Here is a 23,141-nt window from a genome sequence, read left to right as displayed (position 1 = left end):
AACTGCCTGTCTTCCTTTCTAGTGACATAAAGAAGTCGGAGGACACTGGACTTTAGCTTACGGGTTGGAGATGACAATTTGGAAGTTGAAGGACAGTGACAGCTGTGTATTACTGTTTGTTGCTTCTAAGATCACCATAGTTTTTTCCCTCTTAATTTAACTTAACTGTTTTTATTTTATAGAAATATAAGACTTAAGTGAGGTCAACTACATAGCATAGTGGATAAAGTGCCAGGCCTGGAGTCAGAAATTCTTCCTGAATTCAAATCTGGCCTAAGACAGGTACTTACTAGCTGTGTGACCCTGGGCAAGTCACTTCACTCTGTTTGCCTCAGCTTCCTCATATGTAAAATAAGCTGGAGAGGGAAATGGCAAGCCACTCCAGTATCTTTGTCAAGAAAATTCCAAATAACATCATAAAGATTCAGACTGAAGCAACTGAATAACAATAAGACAAATCATTTTAATGACTAGCTGTGAACATGAATCCCTATTGGATGGGAATTGAGCTAAGTCTATATTGAACTTGGTTGTTGCATATATTCTCATATATAGGAAACAGTCCTGGACAGACTGTCCACATATCTACTGTAAACTATTTCTGAACAACAACCTTATCAAGACAAATTAAAATTGTCCCTATTTTATGTAAGAAAAAGTAAATTCAACAAACACTAAGCTCCTACTCTATTCCAGGAAATATTAATAAAAACACAAAAAATTAACCCAAAATATATTTATATTTCAGAACTCAGAAAGGTTCAGCGACACTTGCCCAGGTAGCTTTAGAGGCTGAATTGGACTTCAAATCTTGAGTGGAGTAAAACCCGTGTTCTTTCCACTTCATCAAAATCTTTCAAAGGTCAGAAGTAAGAAAGACCCCCTTCACTAATTAAACTGGTTTTTCCCAAGGGTAAAACATTGAGGCCTGGCCATATAGTCCCCTTTGAAATCAGCTGGACAAATCAGAAAGAAAAACTGCTGAGTAGAATTTTCAGGGCCTTCATTTATTATTTCCTCCCTTGCCAAAATTTCAAAGTGAAGTTGATCTCACAGGCCAAGTGACCACTGTATCTCTGGGAGAAGCTTGCCCTATTTTCAGGAATGAATTAACAGCATCTGCAGCCCTTAGAGACTATTCTGGTTCTCTCTCCATAAGGACTTTCTTCTCTTTCCAGATAATTCAGTCTCCCTACTTCCAAAGCTTGGCGGTTTATGTTCATCATAGGTGCAAATGGCTCTCGAGTAATTGTATACAGCCAACAACCTATTTATTCTCATAGGATCAGAGATTTAGAAATGAAAGTGTCTTTAGATGTCATGTAGTCCAAAGCCTTCATTTTACAGTTGAGGAAACTGAGAGCTAGAGTTACTCAAAGATTCTCCCAAGCTTACATGGGTAAGTAAATGGTTGAGCTAAGTTTTGAGCTCAGGTCATCTGATTCTAAATCTAGTACTCTTTCCAGTATACCACTCAGTCTCTGGGCTAGATAAATAGTTTTCCCATCAGCAAAATAGGAAGTGCTGTCTCCTGGGGGTTGGGGGGAGGAGTGGTTCCCAGCATCTGTAATAAACTACATTATGAGTAACTGAGAAACAAAAACTGCTCTGTGTGTTGTCCCCTTGTCATGAATGACTTTTTATCTTTATGACCAGGAATGACTTTTTATCTTTATAACCAGGAAACTTTTTCCTGGAAACTGGATCCTAGCTTCACAGAAAATCTGCAAAGGGAGAGATTAGAAAGATATAGATATCCCCAAATTCCAAAAGATAGAGAAATAACTGGATGGAGAGGCACCACAGGTCGGAGGAGCTAGATTTTGTCATTCTTGTTATCACATCACCCTTCCTACAAGTTCCCCATGAATCAGAAAAGAAGCCTTTGTCTAAAACTGCTGAGTGTGCAGCCCTTCTTTTGGTAATTACTGCTCCAGAGTGGTACCTGAAAGAGGGACTGTGTGAGTCTTCTGAAGATCTCCTGGGTAGTAGCTCTCACCTACCCTGCTTCTTTTTCCCCCATATTGTTTCCTTTTCCCCTTTTCTGTCTTCCTTGAAGGTCCATCAGTATATCCAACCATCCTAGTCACATCACCCAGCAAGGATCAGTATCAATCCAGTTCATTTAAAAGTTCCCTTCTTCCATTCCCTCACCCAAGCCCATTCCTGGGGGCTGAAACAACCAAAAAGAAATCAGACTCTAAGTAACTTTTTAAAAAATTATTATGTATTTAATAATTATCAACAAGCTTGGACAATTTAATGTACAAAGATCAAAGAGGGTTGTCTCTAAAACCATGAACTTTTGCTATGTAGTTTGTATTTTAAAAGTGTACATTAATATATTAACAAAATTGCCCTGTTTGTATCCCTTTCTAAACTTTTTTTCTTGTGCTTTTAAAAAATATTGTATTGATTCAGCTTTTTTCATTTCTATCAATATCCCCTAAATTCACACACACACACACACACAAAATCCTTCCCTGTAACAACTGTAGTTTGGCAAAACATCTCTCCACTTTGGCGATGCTGTAAAATGTATGCTTCATTCTGCACCTCTAATCTATTACATCTTTACCAAGAAGTGGGTGGTATACTTCATCATTAGTCTTCCAAAGTAATGATTTGTCATTGTATTGATCAAAGTTCTTATGTAACACCAATTCCCATCTAGGCAAAGTGGGTAGTTTTTCCAGAGGAATAACCCTGCTCTTAGTATGAGGAGAGAGACAAAATTCCTGGTTGTTAAGAGAATAGAGAGCATGATGCTGAAGTACACTTAAGGGAGATTGTTGAAGTACATACTTTAGGGCATTGAGAAAGAGTTTCAAAAAGCAAGCTTGAAATTTTGAATGGCTACTGGGTCTCTCAGAGTTTCAGACTTGTAGGGCCTTCTATAATATTCTTTGACTTCCAGTGTTTGCCACCTTAGCGACTATGGAGAGAAGATTCCCCTTGGCAAGATCATTCCCTCTCTCCTTGGTTGATTTGAGGTGTTTTATTTTGCTCCCAGCTAAAAAGCTCCTCCTATTGTGTATTCTATCCTATAAAACTATATATAATTTAATATATCCTATATAACTTTCCCAACTTCTGTTTATGATTTCGTTTGGATAAACGACTTTACTCAGTATCCATTTTTTGTGATGGTTTTTTATGTAACCAATATTTGATGGGATGAAGACAAACTAGAGCCAGACTATTATTCTCATTTTGACAGTGATCAGGTAAAGTGGCACATATCCTGGATCATGGTAATGTAATTGTATTCCCATGCTTTGAGATATATGCAATATGGTATATAAAATTAATTTTAGCCCAGTACCCCTCTTGGAGGCAGGCAAGGGAATGAGCAAGTGTTCAGGAATGGCCCTCCTTCCTCTTTCAAAGTCAGAAATCAGACATAATTGAACTCTGAAAGAAAAAATTTCCCTAGGACCAGATGGATTTACAAGTGGATTCTATCAAACTTGCAAAGAATAATTAATTCTAATATTAAACTATTTGCAAAAATAGGAAAATGGATCCTTCCAGTATCTCTGACACAAATATGGTATTGATACCTAAACCTGGGAAAAATAAAGGACGAAAAGAAAACTAGGGACCAATATTCCAAATTAACATAAATGTAAAAATATTAAATAAAATATTGTCAAAGAGGCTACAACAGCTTATACATTTTACCAGGTTAAATTTATACCAGGAATGTAAGATTGGTTCAATAGAAGGAAAATTTTAAAAACACTAGGTCATTATTAATAGTAAAAATATTTTTTAAAACCATTAGATTGTATCAACATGTGCTTTTTAAAAAAGTTTTTGACAAAATCCAATACCCATTCCTTTTAACATTAAAAAATCATAAGAAACATGGAATTTTCTTTAATATAGCAAATAGTAGCTATCCAAAACTCATAGCCAACATGATAGATAGATAGATAGATAGATAGATAGATAGATAGATAGATAGATAGATATAGGCCTTTCCAATCACATCAGGGTTAAAATTCACATATCCATTACTACCACCACTATTTTATATGGTACTAGAGATGCCAGCTAATAATGAGAGAAGAGTAAATTAAAGGAACTCTGAGGTTCCACATCACATCCATCATATTGTCTAAGATGACAAAAAAAAAAGAAAATGGCAAATGTTGGAGGGGCAATGGGAAAGCAGGCATACTAATGCATTGTTGGTGGAACTATGTTTTGATGCAGCTATTTTGGAAAGCAGTTAGGAACTATGTCCCAAAAGATTCTAAACCATGCATACTCTTTGACGTAGATATATCACTACTAAACATATATCCCAAAGTAAACAAAGAAAGCAGAAAAGTATTCACATATACAAAAAAATTAGCTGTTCTTTGTGTGTTGTGGCAACTAATGTGGTACATGTTGCAATTATAGTATATGAATTTAATGTAATATTATATTACCATAAGACCATATTACCATGGACCGTAAGAAAGGGATTGTTTCAGAGAAACCTATCAAAATTTGTATGAACTGATGCAGAATGAAGTGAGTAGAACCATTAGACAAATTTGTAAATAGCAACAATACTATAAAGACAAATAATTTTGACAGGCTTGGAAACTGATCAGTGCAATGACCATTCATAATTCCAAAAGACTAATGCTTTGTGCATGCTACCCATTTACTGATAGAGAGGTAAAGGCCTCAAGATACAGAATAAGACATAAATTTTTGGAGACAGCTAATGTAGGAAATTGTTTTGATCCCCTATCTATATTTGTTTCAAGGGTTTTGTTTTTTTTTTTCCATTGATGGGGATGGGGGAGATGAAAAAGGGGAAGATAAGGGTAGGGTATGGGAAAAAGAAATTTTAAAAGGGCCATTGAAGCAATTTTTAAATTTTTAAAGTATATTTTATTTCATTAAATAATTCCTAATTACATGTAAAAAGTGTTCAACATTTATTTTTTAAAATTTTGAGTTCTAAATTCTTTCTTCCTCCCACCCCTCCTCCACTCCTTGAGAAAGCAAGAAATATACCTATTATACATGTGAAGTCATATAAAACATATTTCCAAATTAGCCATGTTGCAAAAGAAAACACACATAAATACAACCAAGAAAAATAAAGAAATTTAAAAATATATGCTTCAATCTACACTCAGATTTTATCAATTCTCTCTGTGGAGGTAGACAGATTTTTCATCGTGGGTCCTTCAGAATTATCTTGGATCATTGTCTGGACTGAAGTAGCTGTCTTTTACAGCTGATCATCCTTACAATATTGCTTATACTGGATACAATGCTGCTTTTGTTCTTCTCACTTCACTTTGTTCATGTAAGTTTTCCCAAGTTTTTCTAAAACCATCTCCTTTCTCATTTCTTATAACACAATATCATTCTATCAAATTCATATTGTTCAGCCATTTCCCAATTGATGGATATTCCCTCAATGTCCAATCTTTTGCCACTGCAAAAAGAGCTACTGTCAATATATTTGTATATCCTTAGAGTTTGTTTTTATGATGCTCTCTTCATATCCTCCCTCATTTTTCTCACTTTTCTCTCCTGCTTCCCTATTGAATGAAATGTATTTCCATTCCCAACTATATGTGTGTTCCTGTGTATTCGTCTCTCCTTTAACCAGTTCAAATAAGTGTGAGTTTCAAGTGAGGTTCTCCCCCTACCCTTTCCTCCTTATAGGTATAGATTTTTACTTTACCTCAATTATGTGAAATAATTTTACCCATCCTTATTTCTTCTCCCTTCCCTCCCCCTCAGTGTAGTCCTCTTCTCTTCTTCTAAAATCAAGATATAAAATATATTATATTTAAAAGAAAAGTTCTACATAATAGACAACTGAAGTTTTGTTTATCATTCTCTTCTTCTGTTAGAGTGTATATATTGAAATGCCCATTTTTTGTTAAGTATTTAAAAAAACCTAGTAAGTGTTAGAGTCAGAATTTGAACTTAACTCTAAAGTTAGCCTTTCCCCACTATACCAAAGTCCCCATTAGGGGTAGAATAGAGGAAAGAAAAGACAAGTAGCTTGCCCAAGACTAATGAAAAACCACTACTCAACACAATCTCAGCTTTGGGGGTTCAGCACTGTTATCTGGCTTTATTTGTATCTTTATATCTCATCACCACCTGCCATAAAATATTAGAGTTGAGGGCTATGGACTAGACAAAGTGAAGTCAACAGATATAGTCCCTCATCTTTGGGAGTCAACAACTTAAGAACAACTGTATTGTTCTCTCTGAATTTCCATAACTATTTTTTTAAAGAAGGAATTGCAAAAGGTGTCATTGTTTGAAAATTACAGGGGGCAATACCACTAGTAAGCCCATACATCCAAAGAGATCAAAGATATGGAAAAGGACCCTTATGTAAAAAAAAAAAAAGAATGACATTTTCGAAGTGGCAAAGAGCTGGAAGCACACAGGGTGTTCATCAATTGGGAAAATTTAAACAAATTATATGGATGTAATGGAATTTTATTAAATAAACTCTCATTTTGTTGGATAAAGTATAATATAATAGACTTGTGTGCAATGACACAAAATGAAGTGTGCAGAACCAGGAGAACAATTTATATAATTGTAAAGAAAAACAACTTTGAAAGATCTAAGAATTCTTATCAATGCAATAACCAACTGTACAATTCCAGATGATTGATGATGAAACTCTCCTGACAAAGATGATAGGTTCATGGTGAAGAATGAGACATATTTTTTTTGATATGGCCAATGTGGAGGTGTGTTTGGCTTGACTATGCATATTTGTTGCAAGGATATTGTCTTGGTTCTCAGCTTTTCTCCTCAGCTCAGTGCCAGGATCCACTGCTGCAGTCACCTTCCAGAAACAAGATGGTGAAGGTTGGAGTCGATGGATTTGGCCATATTGGAGGCCTCCACCTCAGGCAGAGTAGATATTGTGGCCATTAGGGACTCCTTCACTGACCTCAACTATGTTGTTTACATGCTCCAATATGATTCCACCCATGGAAAGTTCATGGGCATTATCAAGGCTGAAAATGGAGAGCTCATGATTAATGGAAAAGTCATTACCAATCTTTCAGGAGTAGTATCCCACCAATATTAAGTAGAGATACTAAAGCAAATATGTCATAGAGTCCACTAGTGTCTTCAACACCATGGAAAAGACCAGGATTCCCTTGAAGAGTAGAGCTAAGTGGTCTTACTTCTGCTGTTTCTGCTTATTGGTCCTATTTTGTGAAAGGGGTGAATAGGAGAAATAGGATAATTCCCCTAAGATTGTCAGTAGTGCTTCATATGCCACCAACTGTGAGGTACTCCTGACCAAAGTCATTCATAACTTTGGCATCGTAGCGGGACTTGTGACCACATGGCCCCTTTGCCAAGTTGTAGTGTGATGGGCATGGTTCTTCCCAAAACATCATCCCTGTTTCCATTGGTGCTGCTAAGACTGTAGGCAAGGTCATAGGAAATGGAAAAAAAAGCTATAGGAAGCTCACAGGAATGACTTTCTAAGGTCCTACTCCCAATTTATCTGTGGTGGATCTGATCTGCTGCCTGAAGAAACCTACCAAATATGATGATATCAAGAACATCAGAGGGACTTTTGAAGGGTATCTTGGACTACACAGAAGACCAGGTTGTATGCTATGATTTCAACAGTGACACCCACTTTTTTACCTTTGATTCTGGCACTGGTATTGCCTTCAACGATCATTCTGTCAAGCTCAATTCCTGATATGACAATGAATACAGTTATAGCAACCATGTACTAGACCTCATGGAAGCAGCTACGTGACTCAGTGGATAGAGCACTGGGCCTGGAGTTAGGAAGACCTGAATTCAAATATGACCTCAGACATTTAGTAGCTGTGTGACCCTGGGCAAGCCTGTGTTTGCCTTTATTCACCGGAGAAGAAAATAGCAAACCATTCCAGTATTTTTGCCAAAAAAACCCCCACGGACAGCATTGGTATGCTATGGGGTCACAAAGAGTCAGACACAACTGAACAACAACAAGAAATAGAACCCCATGGTCTACATAACTTCCAAGGAGTAAAGTAGAAAGTCATGGATCTTCATCCCCAGCCAAAAGAGGAGTTCCACCACTAGGGAGCCCACATCCCTAACCTATTTCCCTGTACTGATGATCCCATGGCTATTCACAGTCTTTGTCCTAAAGCATCCCTGTAGTAGGACAGAGAAATATAGAGTCCTATATTCAGTTCTGTAGCATCAATAAAGAAACCATATTCATTACCAAAAAAAACAACAAAAAAACCTTCAAGGATGTTGTTTTACTTTTTGAGAAGAGACCTAGTGATAATCTACCTTCTTCAAAAAAGAAAGAAAGAAAGAAAGAAAGAAAGAAAGAAAGAAAGAAAGGAAGGAAGGAAGGAAGGAAGGAAGGAAGGAAGGAAGGAAGGAAGGAAGAAAGAAAGAAAGAAAGAAAGAAAGAAAGAAAGAAAGAAAGAAAGAAAGAAAGAAAGAAAGAAAGAAAGAAAGAAAGAAAAGAAAGGAAGGAAGGAAGGAAGGAAGGAAGGAAGGAAGGAAGGAAGGAAGGAAGGAAGGAAGGAAAGGAAGGAAGGAAGGAAAGGAAGGAAGGAAAGGAAGGAAGGTAGGAAAGGAAGGAAGGAAGGAAGGAAGGAAGGAAGGAAGGAAGGAAGGAAGGAAGGAAGGAAGAAAGAAAGAAAAGAATGTCATTGAGGCTTTTTTTTAAATGTGCAGAAGAGAACAGAAAGAGGGCCAAAAAGAAACATGGAGAGCAGAACAGCTTTGAAAGTTATATATTAAATTTATGGTAGATGTAATTAGAATGCTCCAGTGAGACTTCAGTAAAAGGTGAAGGTCTTCAAGGGCTAAAAGTCAGAGCTATTGAAAATTAAAGAGGAAAGCCTTCAGATGCCTGGAGATGATAAATCAACTTAGACTCTGAGGTGGTCAAAGGGAAGAAACTTATTCCTATCACAAACCAAAGGGTCTTTGCCTTGACTGAAAAGAATTTGTAGTATTCCAGGTGAAACAGGACTGGGACACTATGGGAATAGTGTCCAGTGTAGCCAGTATTGCAAAGATGTCACACCCTTGCAATGGAATCCACTTTTTCCCTCTCCTGTATTCTGTGCTTATTTAAAAGAGAAGAGAATATGAAGAAGAAAAGAGAAGGAAAGAAGGAAGGGAGGGAGGGAGGAAGGGGAGAAAAAAAGAAGAGATGAAGGAAAGAAGGAAGAAGAGAAAGAAAAGGAGGGAGGAAGAAAGAAGGAAGAAAGTCCCAAGGAACTTCTCAAATTTAAGTGACTATGCAAAAAAAAAAAAAATCAAAAACAACTATACCATGCATAAAGTTTAAAGAGAAGATAATCTTAACTAGAAGGGGGAGATCCAATGATAAAGGCCTTTTATAAAAGAGAGGGACTTGGATTGAGTCTTAAAGTCAGGGGATGATGACAGGTGAAGAGGAAGAGAAGTCTAGGCATAAGGGACAGCCAGTGAAAATATCCAGAGTTGGAGTTGGGAATGACTTGTTCAAGGAATACCAAAAAGGGCAGTATCACTGGATGCTAGGGTAGGTGGAGGGGAGAAGAGTTTAAGAACACTAAAAATGTAGGAAGGCTACAGAGCACTGGTCCTGGAGCCGAGTTCAAATTTGACCTGAGACACCAGCTATGTGACCCTGGGCAAGTCACTTAGCCCAAATTGCCTCAAAAAAAGAAAGAAAAGAAAACCAAACAGCAAGGCATTGAGCTTCTTGGGTGAATAACCTCCATAGTAGTAATGTTAGTTTGAAATAGGAGAAGGTTTGGCTGGGGAAACCCACTCTTGCTTGCTCCACTACTGGAATCGGGGATTTTGCACTAAATTGCTTGGTTAGACCTGATTCTTTCCAGCCAATCACATTTCCTCTGTGGAGTCATTCTCTCTCTTTATCCAATGATGAAAGCATATCACTCTTCCAAACAGATTAAGGATTTGTTTGAGCCTCTTTCAACATCTTCTAATTGACTGATTCAGTCCAGTTGTCTGAGTCTTCTATGGTTACATTAACTGGGATGGAAACTCCCATTCTCCTGAATTCTTTTACTGTTTTACTTTGTATATGGAAATACTTATTGTATTTGGTTCCTCTAAAGTTCAAAGGTGAAAAATTATAGGAATTGGTAAATCCCTACTTTATCTTCTAAAAGAATAGTTCTTTTGAGAATTCGTCATTTATATCCTGTGACCACTTATATATTGGGGAATGGTTTTTGTTTTATAAAAATCTTTACATCAAAATTTTCTTATAAGGATTTGCATATATGTTATATTATATATGCACAAATGTGTTCATTGTATATCTTAGATACCTTAACAATAAAATTTGATATGAAGATTTTTTCCCATTTGACTCCTCATCCTAATTGCATTAATTTTGTTTGTTCAGAAGCTTTTCAGTTTCGTGTAATCCAAATGATCTAGTTTATCTTTTTTAATTGCCTCTATCCTTTGTTTTGCCAAAGAATATAACCAAGAAAACAGTTTATATAATAAGAATAATAATGTAAAGACAAGCAATTTTGACAGAACTCTGATAAAATAATTAACCAAGATGCCAAGGGATTTTTGGTGAACCATGATCTTCACCTCTTAGTAGGGAGGTGATAGACTTATTGTGGAGGCTAAGATTTTTCTTTTTGGACATGGCCAATGTAGGAATTTGTTTTGCTCTAAACAGTACATGTTTACTACAGAGGTTTTTTCTTCCTTTCTCTAAGGGGGAGGTAGGAGAGAGAGAGAGAAGGTAGATTTTAATTTGAAAATAATCTAACTTTAAAAAAGGAGTAAAAATGAGCACATTTCAAGTGAAAAGAATAAAAAATAAACAGGTAAAAGTTTCTGTCTGAAAAATAATTATACTTACAAAAAATAATATTTGACAGTGTCCCTCATTGTGTCTTCCTGCATGTTGGATTCTAGACATCTTGCTTATCCTGGCCACTTTTAGTCAGGGCTTTGAGCTAATTCATCCTATACACACATGAAGAAGGCTGAAAAACAATTACATTTACTTTTAAAGAGCACTGGAGTTGGAGTCCAATGTCCTGGGTTCAGTCCTATCTCTGTTCTTACCAATTGTCTGATTTGAACCAGTTTACTTAATAATAATAATAACAAGCATTTCTACAGCACTTACTATGTGCCAGGTGCTTTACAAATATTAAGTTCATTTGATCTTCAAATCAACCCTGGGATGTAGGTGCTATTATTATCCCCATTATATAAGTGAGGAAACTAAGGCAAACTTAAATGACTTGCCCAACGTCACACAATTAGTAAGTGTCTGAGGCTGGATTTGAACTCAGACTTTCTTGACTCCAGGTCCAGAACTCTATCCACTGTCTCACCTACTTTACTTCTAAAAGTCTCAGTTTCTTCATTTGTAAGACAGATTAGATGTTTTTACCAACTCTAAATGCCATGAATTTCTAACAACCCGATTATTGTTGGAGAAGTATTTTGGTTCAGGTCATCCAGATTATTTTCAATAATGTATATGTAGACTGAGCTTTAAAAGCAATGGAACATTTCACTTGGTGGTCTGTGGAATAAACTAAACTTTTTTAAACAGGGGGAATAGGAAGGAGGGTGATTGACAAAGTCTTGAAAAATGCTTGGGGAACAAGTAGTCCCACCCTACCTTAGGTCAGATTCGAATTTAGGCTGTTCTGGTCTGAACTGCCAAGGTAACCCCTAGGTCTTCCTACCTACAAGTTTGGAATATTTTTTTTCTGGGCACATCCAGGCTTCAGAGGCTGCCGAAGCCAGTGATCTTATAGAGACCCCAGGGCGCCCTCTAGTGGACAGTGTGGAATGGGGGTGGGGTGGGGAGGACTTTCGCCTGGGACTGGCAACTCTAACCACAATCCACAGAGATCGGGAGAGAGAACATCCAAAGCAGCGTAATCACAGAAAAGGACAGCACTGGGTAAGCGTGGGGAGAGAGGCTACTGCTAAGTGACCAAAAACAGTAGGGATGAAAGATGGGGCGATCGAGGACTTCAGTTCTAGTTTAGTCTACTCAGTGAAGGGTGGGGGACGAGGACTGCATAGGATGTGCGCGGGAAGAGAGGGGTACAGACTATACGAATAAGTGACTGAAAAGAAAATTGAAGAAAGAGGGGGTGATCTAGGGCTCCCGCCTCAGTCTAGTCTACACAGTCTGGGGTGGGGGGAGAGCAGCATGGGATGCGCGTGGAGAGGGGTGCAGAGGACAGGAATAAGTGACTGGAAAGATGGGGCGAGCTAGGATTTCTGCTTCAGTCTAGTCTATACAGTCTGTGGTGGGGGGAGAGGGCAGTATAGGCTGTGCATAGGAAGAGAGAGGGTGCAGAAGACACAAATAATGACTGAACAGAGCATGAAAGAAAGGTGGGGAGAGCTAGGGCTCCTGTGACAGTCTAGTGTCCGAAGCCCCAGAGACACGCGCTCCCAGCTTCACCTTTGGGAAGCACGCGTAATTTAATTTATTACTAAACTTGGAAATGACCCCTTTCTCTTCCCTTCCGAGGATCTGTGGTTTGAAGGGTTTCTCCCCTTTCCGGGCAGCCCCTGCGAGTGGGCGGCGGAGAAGGGGGCGGCGTGGGGGCTCGGAGAAGCAAATCGTTTCCTTTAGCTTTGTCCCCCAGAAAACTTCTGTCTGGTTTGCCTGAGGCAGCCCAAACGGAGTAGGGGGACATCCACCCGGAGTTAAGAGGAAAAAGAACGAGAGAGCCAAGGAAATCACCCCTGCGCTCTTCCACAGCAGCCCAGACTGAATCAACAGCGCCTCACGCCTTTGCCAGAAACTCACCTTCTTAGAAGGGGGAAAAAAGTGTGAATGAGAAGTTACTGGAGGAGATGCGGCTGGAGGAGGGGCCCTCATACCAGGAACGGGCTGGATGGTCTGGCTCTGTGCCCTGGGTTTTCTCTGTTGTCTCTGTCTCTGTCCTATTGCGTGTCTCTGTCTCTGTCTTTCCCCTCCCTCCCTCGCTTCCTCCCTCCCTTTTCTCTCGCAGTCTCTGACTAAACGTTACAAGAAGACGTTCACTTCAATTCCAGGAATAGGGAGGCGGGGCTCTTCGGCCCAACCGGTATAATAGCTCAGCCACTGCCTCCCCCAGTGGCATTTACTCTGGACCTCTCCGCCTTCCTCATTACAGCCCGCTGCCCTGCGCACCCGTGCTGCCCTGACTCACAGACACACGCAGCCAGCCAGACAGGCTGGCCAGCCCTGGGGAGACTGACGCTCCCAACTCAAACCACCCAGCCAACTGTGTCTCCCCCACTTATTCCCGGACCTGGGAGACGAAGCTTGAGGGAGAAAGGGAGGGAGAACAGGGAGCTGAAGCCAAAGAGACTCGCGTGGAACCCCTTTGTGGACTTTACCGTTCCCTACATTTGGCCACAACGCTGGACACATCTGGCGGGCTTGATAAGGACCTCGCACGGTTGGAGACAATATTGGAAATACATACGGCCTAAAATCCGAAGACTTCGTTCGAACTGGACTAGGTAAGAAAGTGGGGGTGCTGTTTCCTAGGTCTATGGGTTTTCTTTGATGTTCCTTTCGCCTTCCCGGAGTCCATTTAGAAACCAGTTCCCAGTGGAAGATGGTGCGATGTAAGGGGGTGGATGGAGTAGGTGAAGGGGCTTGGACTCCGGTTTAGGAGATTTCCTCCTCCCTCCCCCTGCCCCTAGCCCTATGAATACAAAAGCCTGGGGTGGGGGTGGGGGGCTCCAGTTTTCACCTTCAAGGCTAAAGTAACTCTTGCCCTGGAAAATGCCCCAGTTTTCTCGCTACACCTCCCCCCGCCCGGGGTACCGGACTTCCAGGCGCCCTGCACGTCTGGAGGTGGGGGGGACGAAGGAGTGAGGGGGACGGGAAGGGAACAGTTCCCCAGACTACCTTGCCCCCAGCCCCCGTCTTTACTCGTCTTTGGATACGTTTGTTGAAAGCCAACTTGTGCACAGGAGTTTGCAAATTACTCCCTTCGTAGTCCCCTTCTCCTCCCTCTCCGCCCCCACCCCCCAGCTGGGAGTTCGGGAAAGGGCTGGCAGAGCACCCACCACGCGCTGGCACCGGGCTAGACAGGCAGTGCTGGGGGCGGGGGATGGGTGGAGCTGTGGGAGTCTTCTCCCATTTGCCTGCCCCTACCTAGGGCTGACCCCAAAGCCCCGTAGGTTGAAGGTAAGCAATTCCCTAGTGACTACGGGGGGGTTGGGGGGGGTAGGTGGGGGAATTTGACTAAATAGGACCTCATCTTCTAGCTTTGGAACCTATTCAGCCTCTGTTGTAATTTTGGGATGGGATGGTGTGACATTTTACATCTCACTGTTCCTTCTCTCCCTTCTCAGGCTCTGGGGATGTGCTAGCGGCCAGTGCACCTGGGGGCAGCAGCCAGAGGATCGGGAGGAGCAGCAGCAGCAGCCTCTACTGCTGCCGCCGCGGCCACCACCGGGCAGATCCAAGCTGGCTCCTTGCGCCATGGTAACCCACAGCAAGTTCCCCGCCACCGGGATGAACCGCCCCCTGGACACCAGCCTGCGCCTCAAGACCTTCAGCTCCAAGAGCGAATACCAGCTGGTGGTGAACGCTGTGCGCAAATTGCAGGAGAGCGGCTTTTACTGGAGTGCGGTGACTGGTGGAGAGGCCAACCTGCTGCTAAGCGCTGAGCCCGCGGGCACCTTCCTCATCCGAGACAGCTCGGATCAGCGTCACTTCTTTACTCTTAGTGTCAAAACCCAGTCGGGGACAAAGAACCTGCGAATCCAGTGCGAGGGCGGGAGTTTCTCCCTGCAAAGCGATCCGCGGAGCACACAGCCTGTGCCCCGCTTTGACTGTGTACTCAAACTGGTACATCACTACATGCCCCCCACATCTTCTTCCTCTTCCTCTACTTCCTCTGCAGCCAGCCCCTCTTCCTCCTTGCAGGATCAGATGCTCCCTCAACCCCTCTCTGGGGCACCTCCTAAACGAACTTATTACATTTACTCTGGGGGAGAGAAGATCCCCTTGGTGCTCAGTCGACCCCTTTCCTCCAACGTGGCCAGCCTGCAGCACCTCTGTCGGAAGACGGTCAATGGACACCTGGACTCCTATGAGAAAGTTACCCAACTCCCTGGGCCTATCAGGGAGTTCCTGGACCAGTACGATGCCCCTCTTTAGAAGGGGATGGATAGCGGACATTCTGCCTTCACCCCACCAAAATATTCGGGGAAGGGGGTTGGCACCTCCATCCCCTGTGGCACATAGCATAAGCACAAGGGATACAACCAGATTGGAGAGTCCCTTTTTCTCCTATCCAGAGCAGAGCCAGGGAGTCCAGAGGTTCTGCCCTCTGACTCCCCCCCCCCCCCCTTCCCTCTCCAGTATGGGTGCAGGCTGGTCTTGAGTGTCTGAGGGGAAAGTGGCAACAAGTCATCTCTCTTCCCCCTCTCCAACTTCTAGAGGAGCCACCAGGCCTTGTAGGACAATTCAGAAAAAAAGAGGATTTCGATTTTTCCTCCTTTTCCTTCCCTCCCCCTCCCTGGAAAAGCTGGGGGACTGAAGGAGTTTGAACTGATTAGCTACTGGTGAATGTCCCAACTTTCCTAGGGACTTGTTTGCTGTCTGATTTGGTTTAAAATGGCTTGAAACCTGAGCTGGTGTCAGGGGCTGGAAGAGGAGGAAGGAAAAGAGGGGCCCCCTGGAATGGGCCTGAGGGCTAGCCAAGGGAATGATCTGATTCTTAATGCAAATGGCTTCCCAACCCCCATTCCCAACCTTAGGTGAGGAGGGTGTACTGTTCTTGCCCTCCTGGGGGGGGGGGGGGGTGCGGTAAGGAAAGGGGCCTGAGATCAGCCTGAAGAAGCCAACTCTCATTCTTAGTTATCTCCTCACTTTTGGCATCTTTCCCTCTCCTTCTCCTAACCCCCAACCCCATTACCAGGAAACACCCAAGCCTAGATTCCAGCTTGCTGGGGAAAGCCAACATAACCTCTCCTGTTTTAGGGGGGGGTGGTATTGGCACTTGGAAGGGAAGGAGGGGAGAGAATGAAGGCTCTCTGGTCTGGTGGTGGGGTTGGTCCACTGAAGGAGGTGGTTTGTCTTTATCTCCTTTTCTCATGTTGTACCTTCTATCACCTCTATGTAGGGGGTAGACTGCCTCTTGCCCCAAAGTCCAGAAAAAGAAATTTCATATTTTCCCTCCTTTGTTTGGAAGGGGATTGCCTTAAATCTCTCCCTGTCCCATGGATAGGGGCTGGCACATTAGAGTAACTAATACTTTGCTGATAATGGGTCCACCAGTCCCAGCCTAAAGCAGTTAAGTGACTTGCCGAAGATCATAGAGCCTGGGAGTATCTCAGTGTTGTAGCATCCATGGGATTCCTCCTATGGAAGCATTCCTCCTATGGGATATGGGGGGGAGGCATGTAGGAGATTCATGTGTTCTAAAAGACCTCTAGAAGAATAACTTGTGTTATTCCAAAGCGTTACCTAGTCCTTTGGGGGATGCTCAGACTGCCCCTCTGGGTGTCTTTTGCAGCAGACCCTACTCCTGCAGCCTCTTGGATTCCTGGGTGTCTCTCCCCATCCCCCACACCCCAGGCTTCTCTAATCAGGAGTTCTCTAGCCTCTTTGCAGGCATGAACTGCCAGAGAGGTCAAAGGAGGGGTGGGAGCTGTGGCACTCGCTAAGTGTACTGCTCTGAGAAAGCACTGATCATTGTCATCCTACATGGAATGTAGCAACAAAGCAATTACCTGGAACTGTTTGGTTTTTTTTTTTTCAAGTGGAAAACAAAACACACATGTTTTCTGTGTCAGGTGTTTGGCTGGATGAGGCAGTTGTGTGTTGGGTGTTTTTTTTCTAGTTAAAAATGTTTACAAATCTGCCTCAATCACTCTGTCTTTTATAAAGATTCCACCCTGTGCCCTGTCCTCCCCCCCCTTCCTGCCTTTGAGGCTGATAAGAAAATGCTTGAAGAACCCAACAGAATACAAATTCAAGTCAAACTTTGCACATATTTATATTTATATTCAGAAAAATACATTTCAGTAATTTATAATAAAGAGCACTATTTTTTAATGAAAACTTCACTGGAGGCTTTGTATTTTCTTCCTCTCTCTAGAGCACACCTACAAATGATGACAACAGAAAGGTCAGTGAATGAGTCTGGCATGGTACAAGGCTACTGCCCAGCCACCCCACTTAGGTCCTGGGTGTCTGAGGTTTGCTCTCAAGTGCTTCTCCTCACTTGCAAAGAGAAGACAACCTTGACTTGTTAGGAAAGGGAGAGGGTAATTCCTGCAAGGCTGATTCGGGATGTACTAGAATATGCAAAACAGGAGCAAAAGCAGAGCTTCTAAGGGAGTTTTGGTAGCTGAGATAGGGTGGAATAAAGAGGTGTTCTGAGAAAGTAGGAACAATTGGTGCCAAGTAGAGAAAGTTCCATTCACATAGTGGTTCAGAAGGACCCTTGAATTTTTTTGGAAATATTTAAAAATAAAGCTTGTAATTTTCAAGGTATGATACAGATGTCATTGCAAGTAGGTGGCATGATGTTGAAAAAGCACTAACATTATACAAATCCTGCCTCTGCTACTTGTACCTGTGTGCCTATGGGCAGGACTTCCGGCCTCAATTTCCTCTTGGTAAATTAAAATGAGGGTGTTTGAACTCCTAGCTCTAAAGTCTCTTCCAGGTCTAAATTCAATGGTCCTATGAAATAACCCAAGCATGGTGGGCACTTCCTAAGAGACTAGGCCAAACATCTTGCCTATCACTTTTCCCCAAGATCTCAAAGCACAAAATATTCAGCTTGGCCCACTCAAAGGATATTAGACAAATGTCCACAAGTTGCCCTTGAAGAAAGCCAACGGTAAGGAATGTTAGCGTATATAGCTTACTCTCAGAGCTTGACTGCTATCTCAGATGCCCACCCTAGAACTAGACATATTTTCCATCTCTTGAGAGCTGGGTGGTGAGTAGTTTCACCCTTGAGAGAGGACCTCTCCTGGATCTAGCACCCTCTCAGACTCTTAACATACCACAGCAAAAAAGCAAGGTTCCCCAGGCACCCAGGAAATAAAGCCCCAGGAATCAGGGTCCAAGAGCAAGTCCACAATGTTGCTATTTTTCCTCCTTATTTCCTGAACTCTTGGGGGATATGATGCAAAGTGACAAGAAGAGGACAGCCGTGCTTTGACAATGCTGAATGGACAGAGCATGAGCAGTTGCACAATTCTGAGGGGCGGCCAACTCCAGAAGTCCAGGGGCAGGGAAAGCCACATTCCCCAAACCTAAGATGAGGCAAGGAAGAATTATTCAGTCAGGGAAGAGTTAATAGGTTCAGGTTCTCAATTGCCTCCCAAGAAGATCATGCCAACCCAGGAATAAACCTGGAACATTTGAATCCCCAGACCCAAGGGAATGGTTCTGGCCAAGTTTGTTTCTTTATTTTAAAAAATATACAAACAAACCGGGAACTCACCAGGATTCCTAATCTTGGTGATGGAGTGGAAGATACCTGAAGAGCTTATATACTCAAAGATTCTCAGGAGAGGTGGTGTTTGCTTTGATTTGGGGAGTCATTCAAGGATAGTGGAAAGTTTTTATGGGAAGCTAGCAAGCTAAGATTTACTTTCATGGATCTTAGAGGAAACTACTGTGTTATGCCTTCGAGATCCATGGCTTGGCCATGAGGGATGCTATGCAGTATGGGGAAGAGGAAGATACTCTCTGGCAATGCTATCTCGTCTATTACTGCAACCTTTTTTTTTCAAATCCCTTCTTTCTCCCTAACCTCTTCCTTCTTCTCTCCTTATTCTAGCTTTATCCTCAACTCTTTCATCCCTCATTCTCTCCAGTGAGTTAGGACTCCAGTTCTGTTAAATGAATTACTCTAATATCTTAAGATCATAGGATTTCCATCCTGAAAGGACCATGTTGTCAGTTGTATCTGACTCTTCATGACCCCATTTGGGGTTTCTTAGCAAAGATATTGGAAGGGTTTACCATTTCCTTCTTCAGTTCATTTTATAGATGAGGAAACTGAGGCACATAGGATTAAGTGACTTGCCCAGGGTCACAGCTAATAAGTGTCTGAGGCTGCCCCATCATTTACTACAATCCTCTTCATTTTACAGACAAGATCACACAAGTAGTGAATAGAAGAGCCAGGTTTCAGTTTTGAGCTTCTGACTCCAAGCCCATTGCTCTGTTCAGTATAACAAACTACTTTCTCCAGTCACCTCTTCTTCCTTTCTCAGTTGAATCATCCATTTGAAATTGGGTGAGGGAATTGGGTCTCTTTGCTTAAATTAAGCCTTTGCCTCAGGACCTTGGCAGCATTCAGAATACAAGAGGAAAGAAATCTAGACATCGTCTATTCTCTTCCACCTCCCTGTATTTTAGGGATAGAGGAGGAGGAGGAGTAAGGCTTACATTCCAAGTTCTGATGACAAGAGTACACTAGAGTAGGGAGAATGGCTCATGAGGACCGATTGTACAGGCAAGAATCCAAATGAACATAGCAGTGGGGTGAGTATTCGTTAGGGATAGTAAAGCTTTCTTAGAGGTTTACGTATGGTTTTGGGAGTCTCTTCTGAGAATTCAACTCATTTACCCACCTGAAGAAGTCCACCCCCATCTCCCCAGAACTATCTTGGCCAAGGTTTTATTTTGTTTTGCTTTGTTAGAGTTACAGCTGCAATACCCGGGGTTCTGCTGGGAGGTGATGCTGTATCTTGGAATAAGCTCATGATTTGGAGTCAGACATCTTTGTTGGAATCCTGGCTCTGCCAATTTATTGCCTGTGTGAACTTGGGTAAATCATTTCCCAATTCTGAGGTTCAGATTTCTCATTTGCAAAACGAGGTTGTTGAATTAGAAACCGTCTTCCAGTGGTATGGATATTCTAGGATCCTACATGGGGAGGCACCCTTCTCCCAGGTTCATATCCACGGTTTTTCGACCTGGAGCAGAGCATCGCCAAAGGGGACTGGGAGCGTCACGACTAATGTTCCTAACTCTTCCCTTGAGGGTGTGGAGAGAGGTGTGGGGATGAGGGGAGTATTAGGAATGCGGTTCTCGTCAACGTCTGCTCCTCTTGAGGACCAAGGACAAAAGAAGGAAAGGTGTGTCAAAGACAGAGAAACTGGAAAAGACCAAGTCAAAGCCTGCACAGAAAAAGAGACAGCTAGAAAGAGCTAGAGAAGATCAAAAAGAAAGGCTGAGGGAAATGCGAAGCTGAGGCCACAGGAGGGGCGGAGGGTGGGAGGAAGGGGAGGGGGGCTGGGGAGAATGGAGTAAAGATGAGCAAAATCTGGAAGGAAAAATCTTCCTTGAATGAGGAGTTTGCAGCAATTTGCAAGAAGAACCCCGCTTCCCTCACGCTGATCTCTACAGCCACCGCCCCCCCCCCCTTTATTTTGGTAACATTGTGCTGGGCGCATAGTTAAATACTTTCCCTCCTGCCAGGAAGAGTGACTTCCCGGACACCCCAGAAGCCCTGACGGAGCTATGTGAAGAATGTCCACACAGAGTACAGAGGGTGGCACCTTCCCAGCCAGCGCTGAAAGCGGGGAGTGTCCCAGCTCATCTGATACAGCCCTAGTCACACCCCCTCTGCTCCTCCCCCCGTCACCCCTTCCTCTCCCCCCTCCCCCGTCAGAGTTATGTCTCCATGGCAATAGGATTACAGGCGGAATAGCACTGTTTATTCTCAGCCTAGTGCCAGGAAATTAGGCAGGGAGGCTGCCAGGCGCACCTCCCTCGGGGGAGGGGGAAGGGGGAGGAAGGAGAGGAATACAAGCTTGTGGCTCTGGGCCCAGGGGAAAGGAACTAGAGTCAAGGGTGAGGGAGGTGGGCCAGTGGGGAGGTCTGGGTAAAAGAGGGGGTCTCTGGGGAAAGGGAGGAGAGGAGGTATGCGGAAAAATTTGGAGAATTTAGGGGGCAGGAGAGGATCTTTGGGGAAGCAACAGGCCAGGCTGCAGAAGGGGAGTTTGCCTCGGCCCCTATGGGGGAGAGAGGGAATAGGTCATTTCTCATCCTGCTGATACAACATAATTGAGGGGGAGACTAGACGGGAGCACAAGCGTGTGCTCTGGGACACACACACACACACACACACACACACACACACACACACACACACACACACACACTGAGATCTGGAATTCCTTGCCTCTGGTAGTCTGAGGGGGTGACACATAGTTTTATTTTCTTCTACCATGAAGCTGAGATTTTTACCAAAGCACCCTCTTACTTCCTCCTTCCCTGCTCCTTCTCAGCTCAGAACAGAGAGCTCCCAGCAGCCTCAGTATTTTACATTCATTACAACATACACAACTCATGATCCTATTTGATCATTTGGTCAAAGCAAATATGATTTTTGGTCATTTTAGAATCAAGGAAACTGAGGTCTAGAGAGCTTCCCATTCTTGCCCAAGATCATGTAGTAAATTGGTAGCAAACTCAGTATTCCTAATTTCCAATCCAGTGCTCTTTCCACTAGACTAATTTTAGTACTGCTCTCCTCCCCCCCACTGCTCCTATCTGCCTTTTCCATGGCTATGGTTCCCTTAGGGCAAGACAACCTTTTATTTTCTTGTCTTCCTGGGACAAAGAATTTCCTCCATGAATTGATTGAACCAGAGCTGGGAAGTGAACAGGATGAGAATGCTATGAGCTTACCACATTTTCTGCAGCAGGTCCAGGCAAGTGCAGCCCATCCCTCTCCCTGGGGACTTCAGCCTCAGTCATCCCTTAAACCTGAGAAAAATAGAGGGGGTATAGAGAGAGTGGCTTAGTCCTCCTGTGCCCTGTTGCCTGTGTTAGGTGGAACCAGGAATTTGTGAAATCTTTGGGTGAAATTTGGCTCACCATCAGAATTACTGACAAGAAAGCTGGAGCATCATGAGATTTGTTTCCAGAAGTTGGGGGAGAACTCTGGACTTTCCACTCTCCTCCAGATGGTTGGCAGATTACAGAACAATACAGCCTTAAGCAATAATAGTACTGAGCAGTACTGAGCTTTCCAGAGGGACAGAGAGAGGAAGCAGAGAATCAGAATCTGAAAAGGATCTTAAAGACCATCTAGTCTAGGGATTCTTCACCTTTGTTGTGTCATGGACTTCTTTGGAAGTCTGGTGAAGCCCTTCTCAAAATGTTTTCAAATGCATAAAATATATAGGAAAATACAAAATAAATCAATTTATGCTGAAATCACCAAAATTCAGCTGAAATTATACTGAAGTTACCAAAACACTTTTTAAAAAATTTCATGGATCACTATCTTTGATTGTCCTCCCTCATTTTACATAGAAGAAACCCAAGGCCTACAAAGAGGAACTTATTTCTCTAAAGTCATATAGCTTGGTATTGGCCAATCAAGGAAGAGTCCAAGGCTCCTGACTACAAAGTCAGTATTCTGGCAGAATTCTTGTCACTATGCTACCATCTTGCCTCCCTGTTGGAGTCTCTTTTGAAAGGAATCAAGAACCACAAATCTGTAAGAACTAACATATCTGCTGTCATTATTGTTTTCTCTGATATCCACAGTTTTAGGAAAACTCATTCAACATGCCCCCTACATTCAAACTTTCCTATTTTGGTTGAAGTTGGTACTATACTTAGTCTCCTAGGCTCATAATCTCTGCATTATACTCAACTCCTCACTTTCCCTAACCTTTCAAATCTAATAAACTGCCAAATTTTGACGTTTCTGCCTCTTCAACATCTTTAGAATGTCTCCTTTTTTCAGAACTCACACAGAACTCACATAAGCTCAAATCGCCTCTCACCTAGATTATTGCAACAGTCTCCAAATTAGTTTCTTTGTCTCAAGTCTTTCCCCATTCCAGTCCATCCTACACACTGTTGCCAAAGTGATTTTCCTTAAGTGCATATGTGACCATGTTGCTCCCAAGCTCAATCAACTCCAGTGGTTCCTTTTATTTTCAAGAATACAATATAAACTTTTCTGTTCAGCTTTTAAAAGCCCTTCACAACCTCAACCCAACCTATCTTTCCACTTTTAATGGACATTGCTGCCACAGGTCCCCTGCAATTCAGCCATATTTACCTTTTGTTTGTTCTTTACACACTATACTCCATCTGCCTTCTCTGTGTCTTCATATTTCTCACCATTCCTTGCATT

At 42.6% G+C, this 23,141-nt stretch overlaps 1 protein-coding gene and 2 long non-coding RNA genes across 3 annotated transcripts; 1 reads left to right on the top strand and 2 right to left on the bottom strand.

The window, feature by feature from the left end:
• Positions 1–2,205: 2,205 nt before the first annotated feature.
• On the bottom strand, positions 2,206–13,023 carry LOC140527887 (uncharacterized). The gene is made up of 2 exons (XR_011974962.1): positions 12,812–13,023; positions 2,206–7,013 (listed from the first exon to the last, which is right to left on the bottom strand). It is a non-coding gene; the product is annotated as an uncharacterized lncRNA (long non-coding RNA).
• Positions 13,007–17,079, top strand: SOCS3 (suppressor of cytokine signaling 3). Its single transcript, XM_072645175.1, has 2 exons — positions 13,007–13,512; positions 14,356–17,079. Exon 2 carries the CDS (start codon positions 14,486–14,488, stop codon positions 15,164–15,166), a length of 681 nt encoding a protein of 226 aa, XP_072501276.1. The 5' UTR covers positions 13,007–13,512; positions 14,356–14,485; the 3' UTR covers positions 15,167–17,079.
• On the bottom strand, positions 16,753–21,815 carry LOC140527889 (uncharacterized). The gene is made up of 2 exons (XR_011974963.1): positions 21,677–21,815; positions 16,753–18,282 (listed from the first exon to the last, which is right to left on the bottom strand). It is a non-coding gene; the product is annotated as an uncharacterized lncRNA (long non-coding RNA).
• Positions 21,816–23,141: the final 1,326 nt, after the last annotated feature.

This window comes from Notamacropus eugenii, chromosome 2, assembly GCF_028372415.1.
Source record: "Notamacropus eugenii isolate mMacEug1 chromosome 2, mMacEug1.pri_v2, whole genome shotgun sequence".
NCBI classification, from domain to species: domain Eukaryota; kingdom Metazoa; phylum Chordata; class Mammalia; order Diprotodontia; family Macropodidae; genus Notamacropus; species Notamacropus eugenii.
The sequence above is the reverse complement of the archived record's forward strand: the minus strand, read 5'-3'. Positions and strand labels throughout refer to the sequence as shown.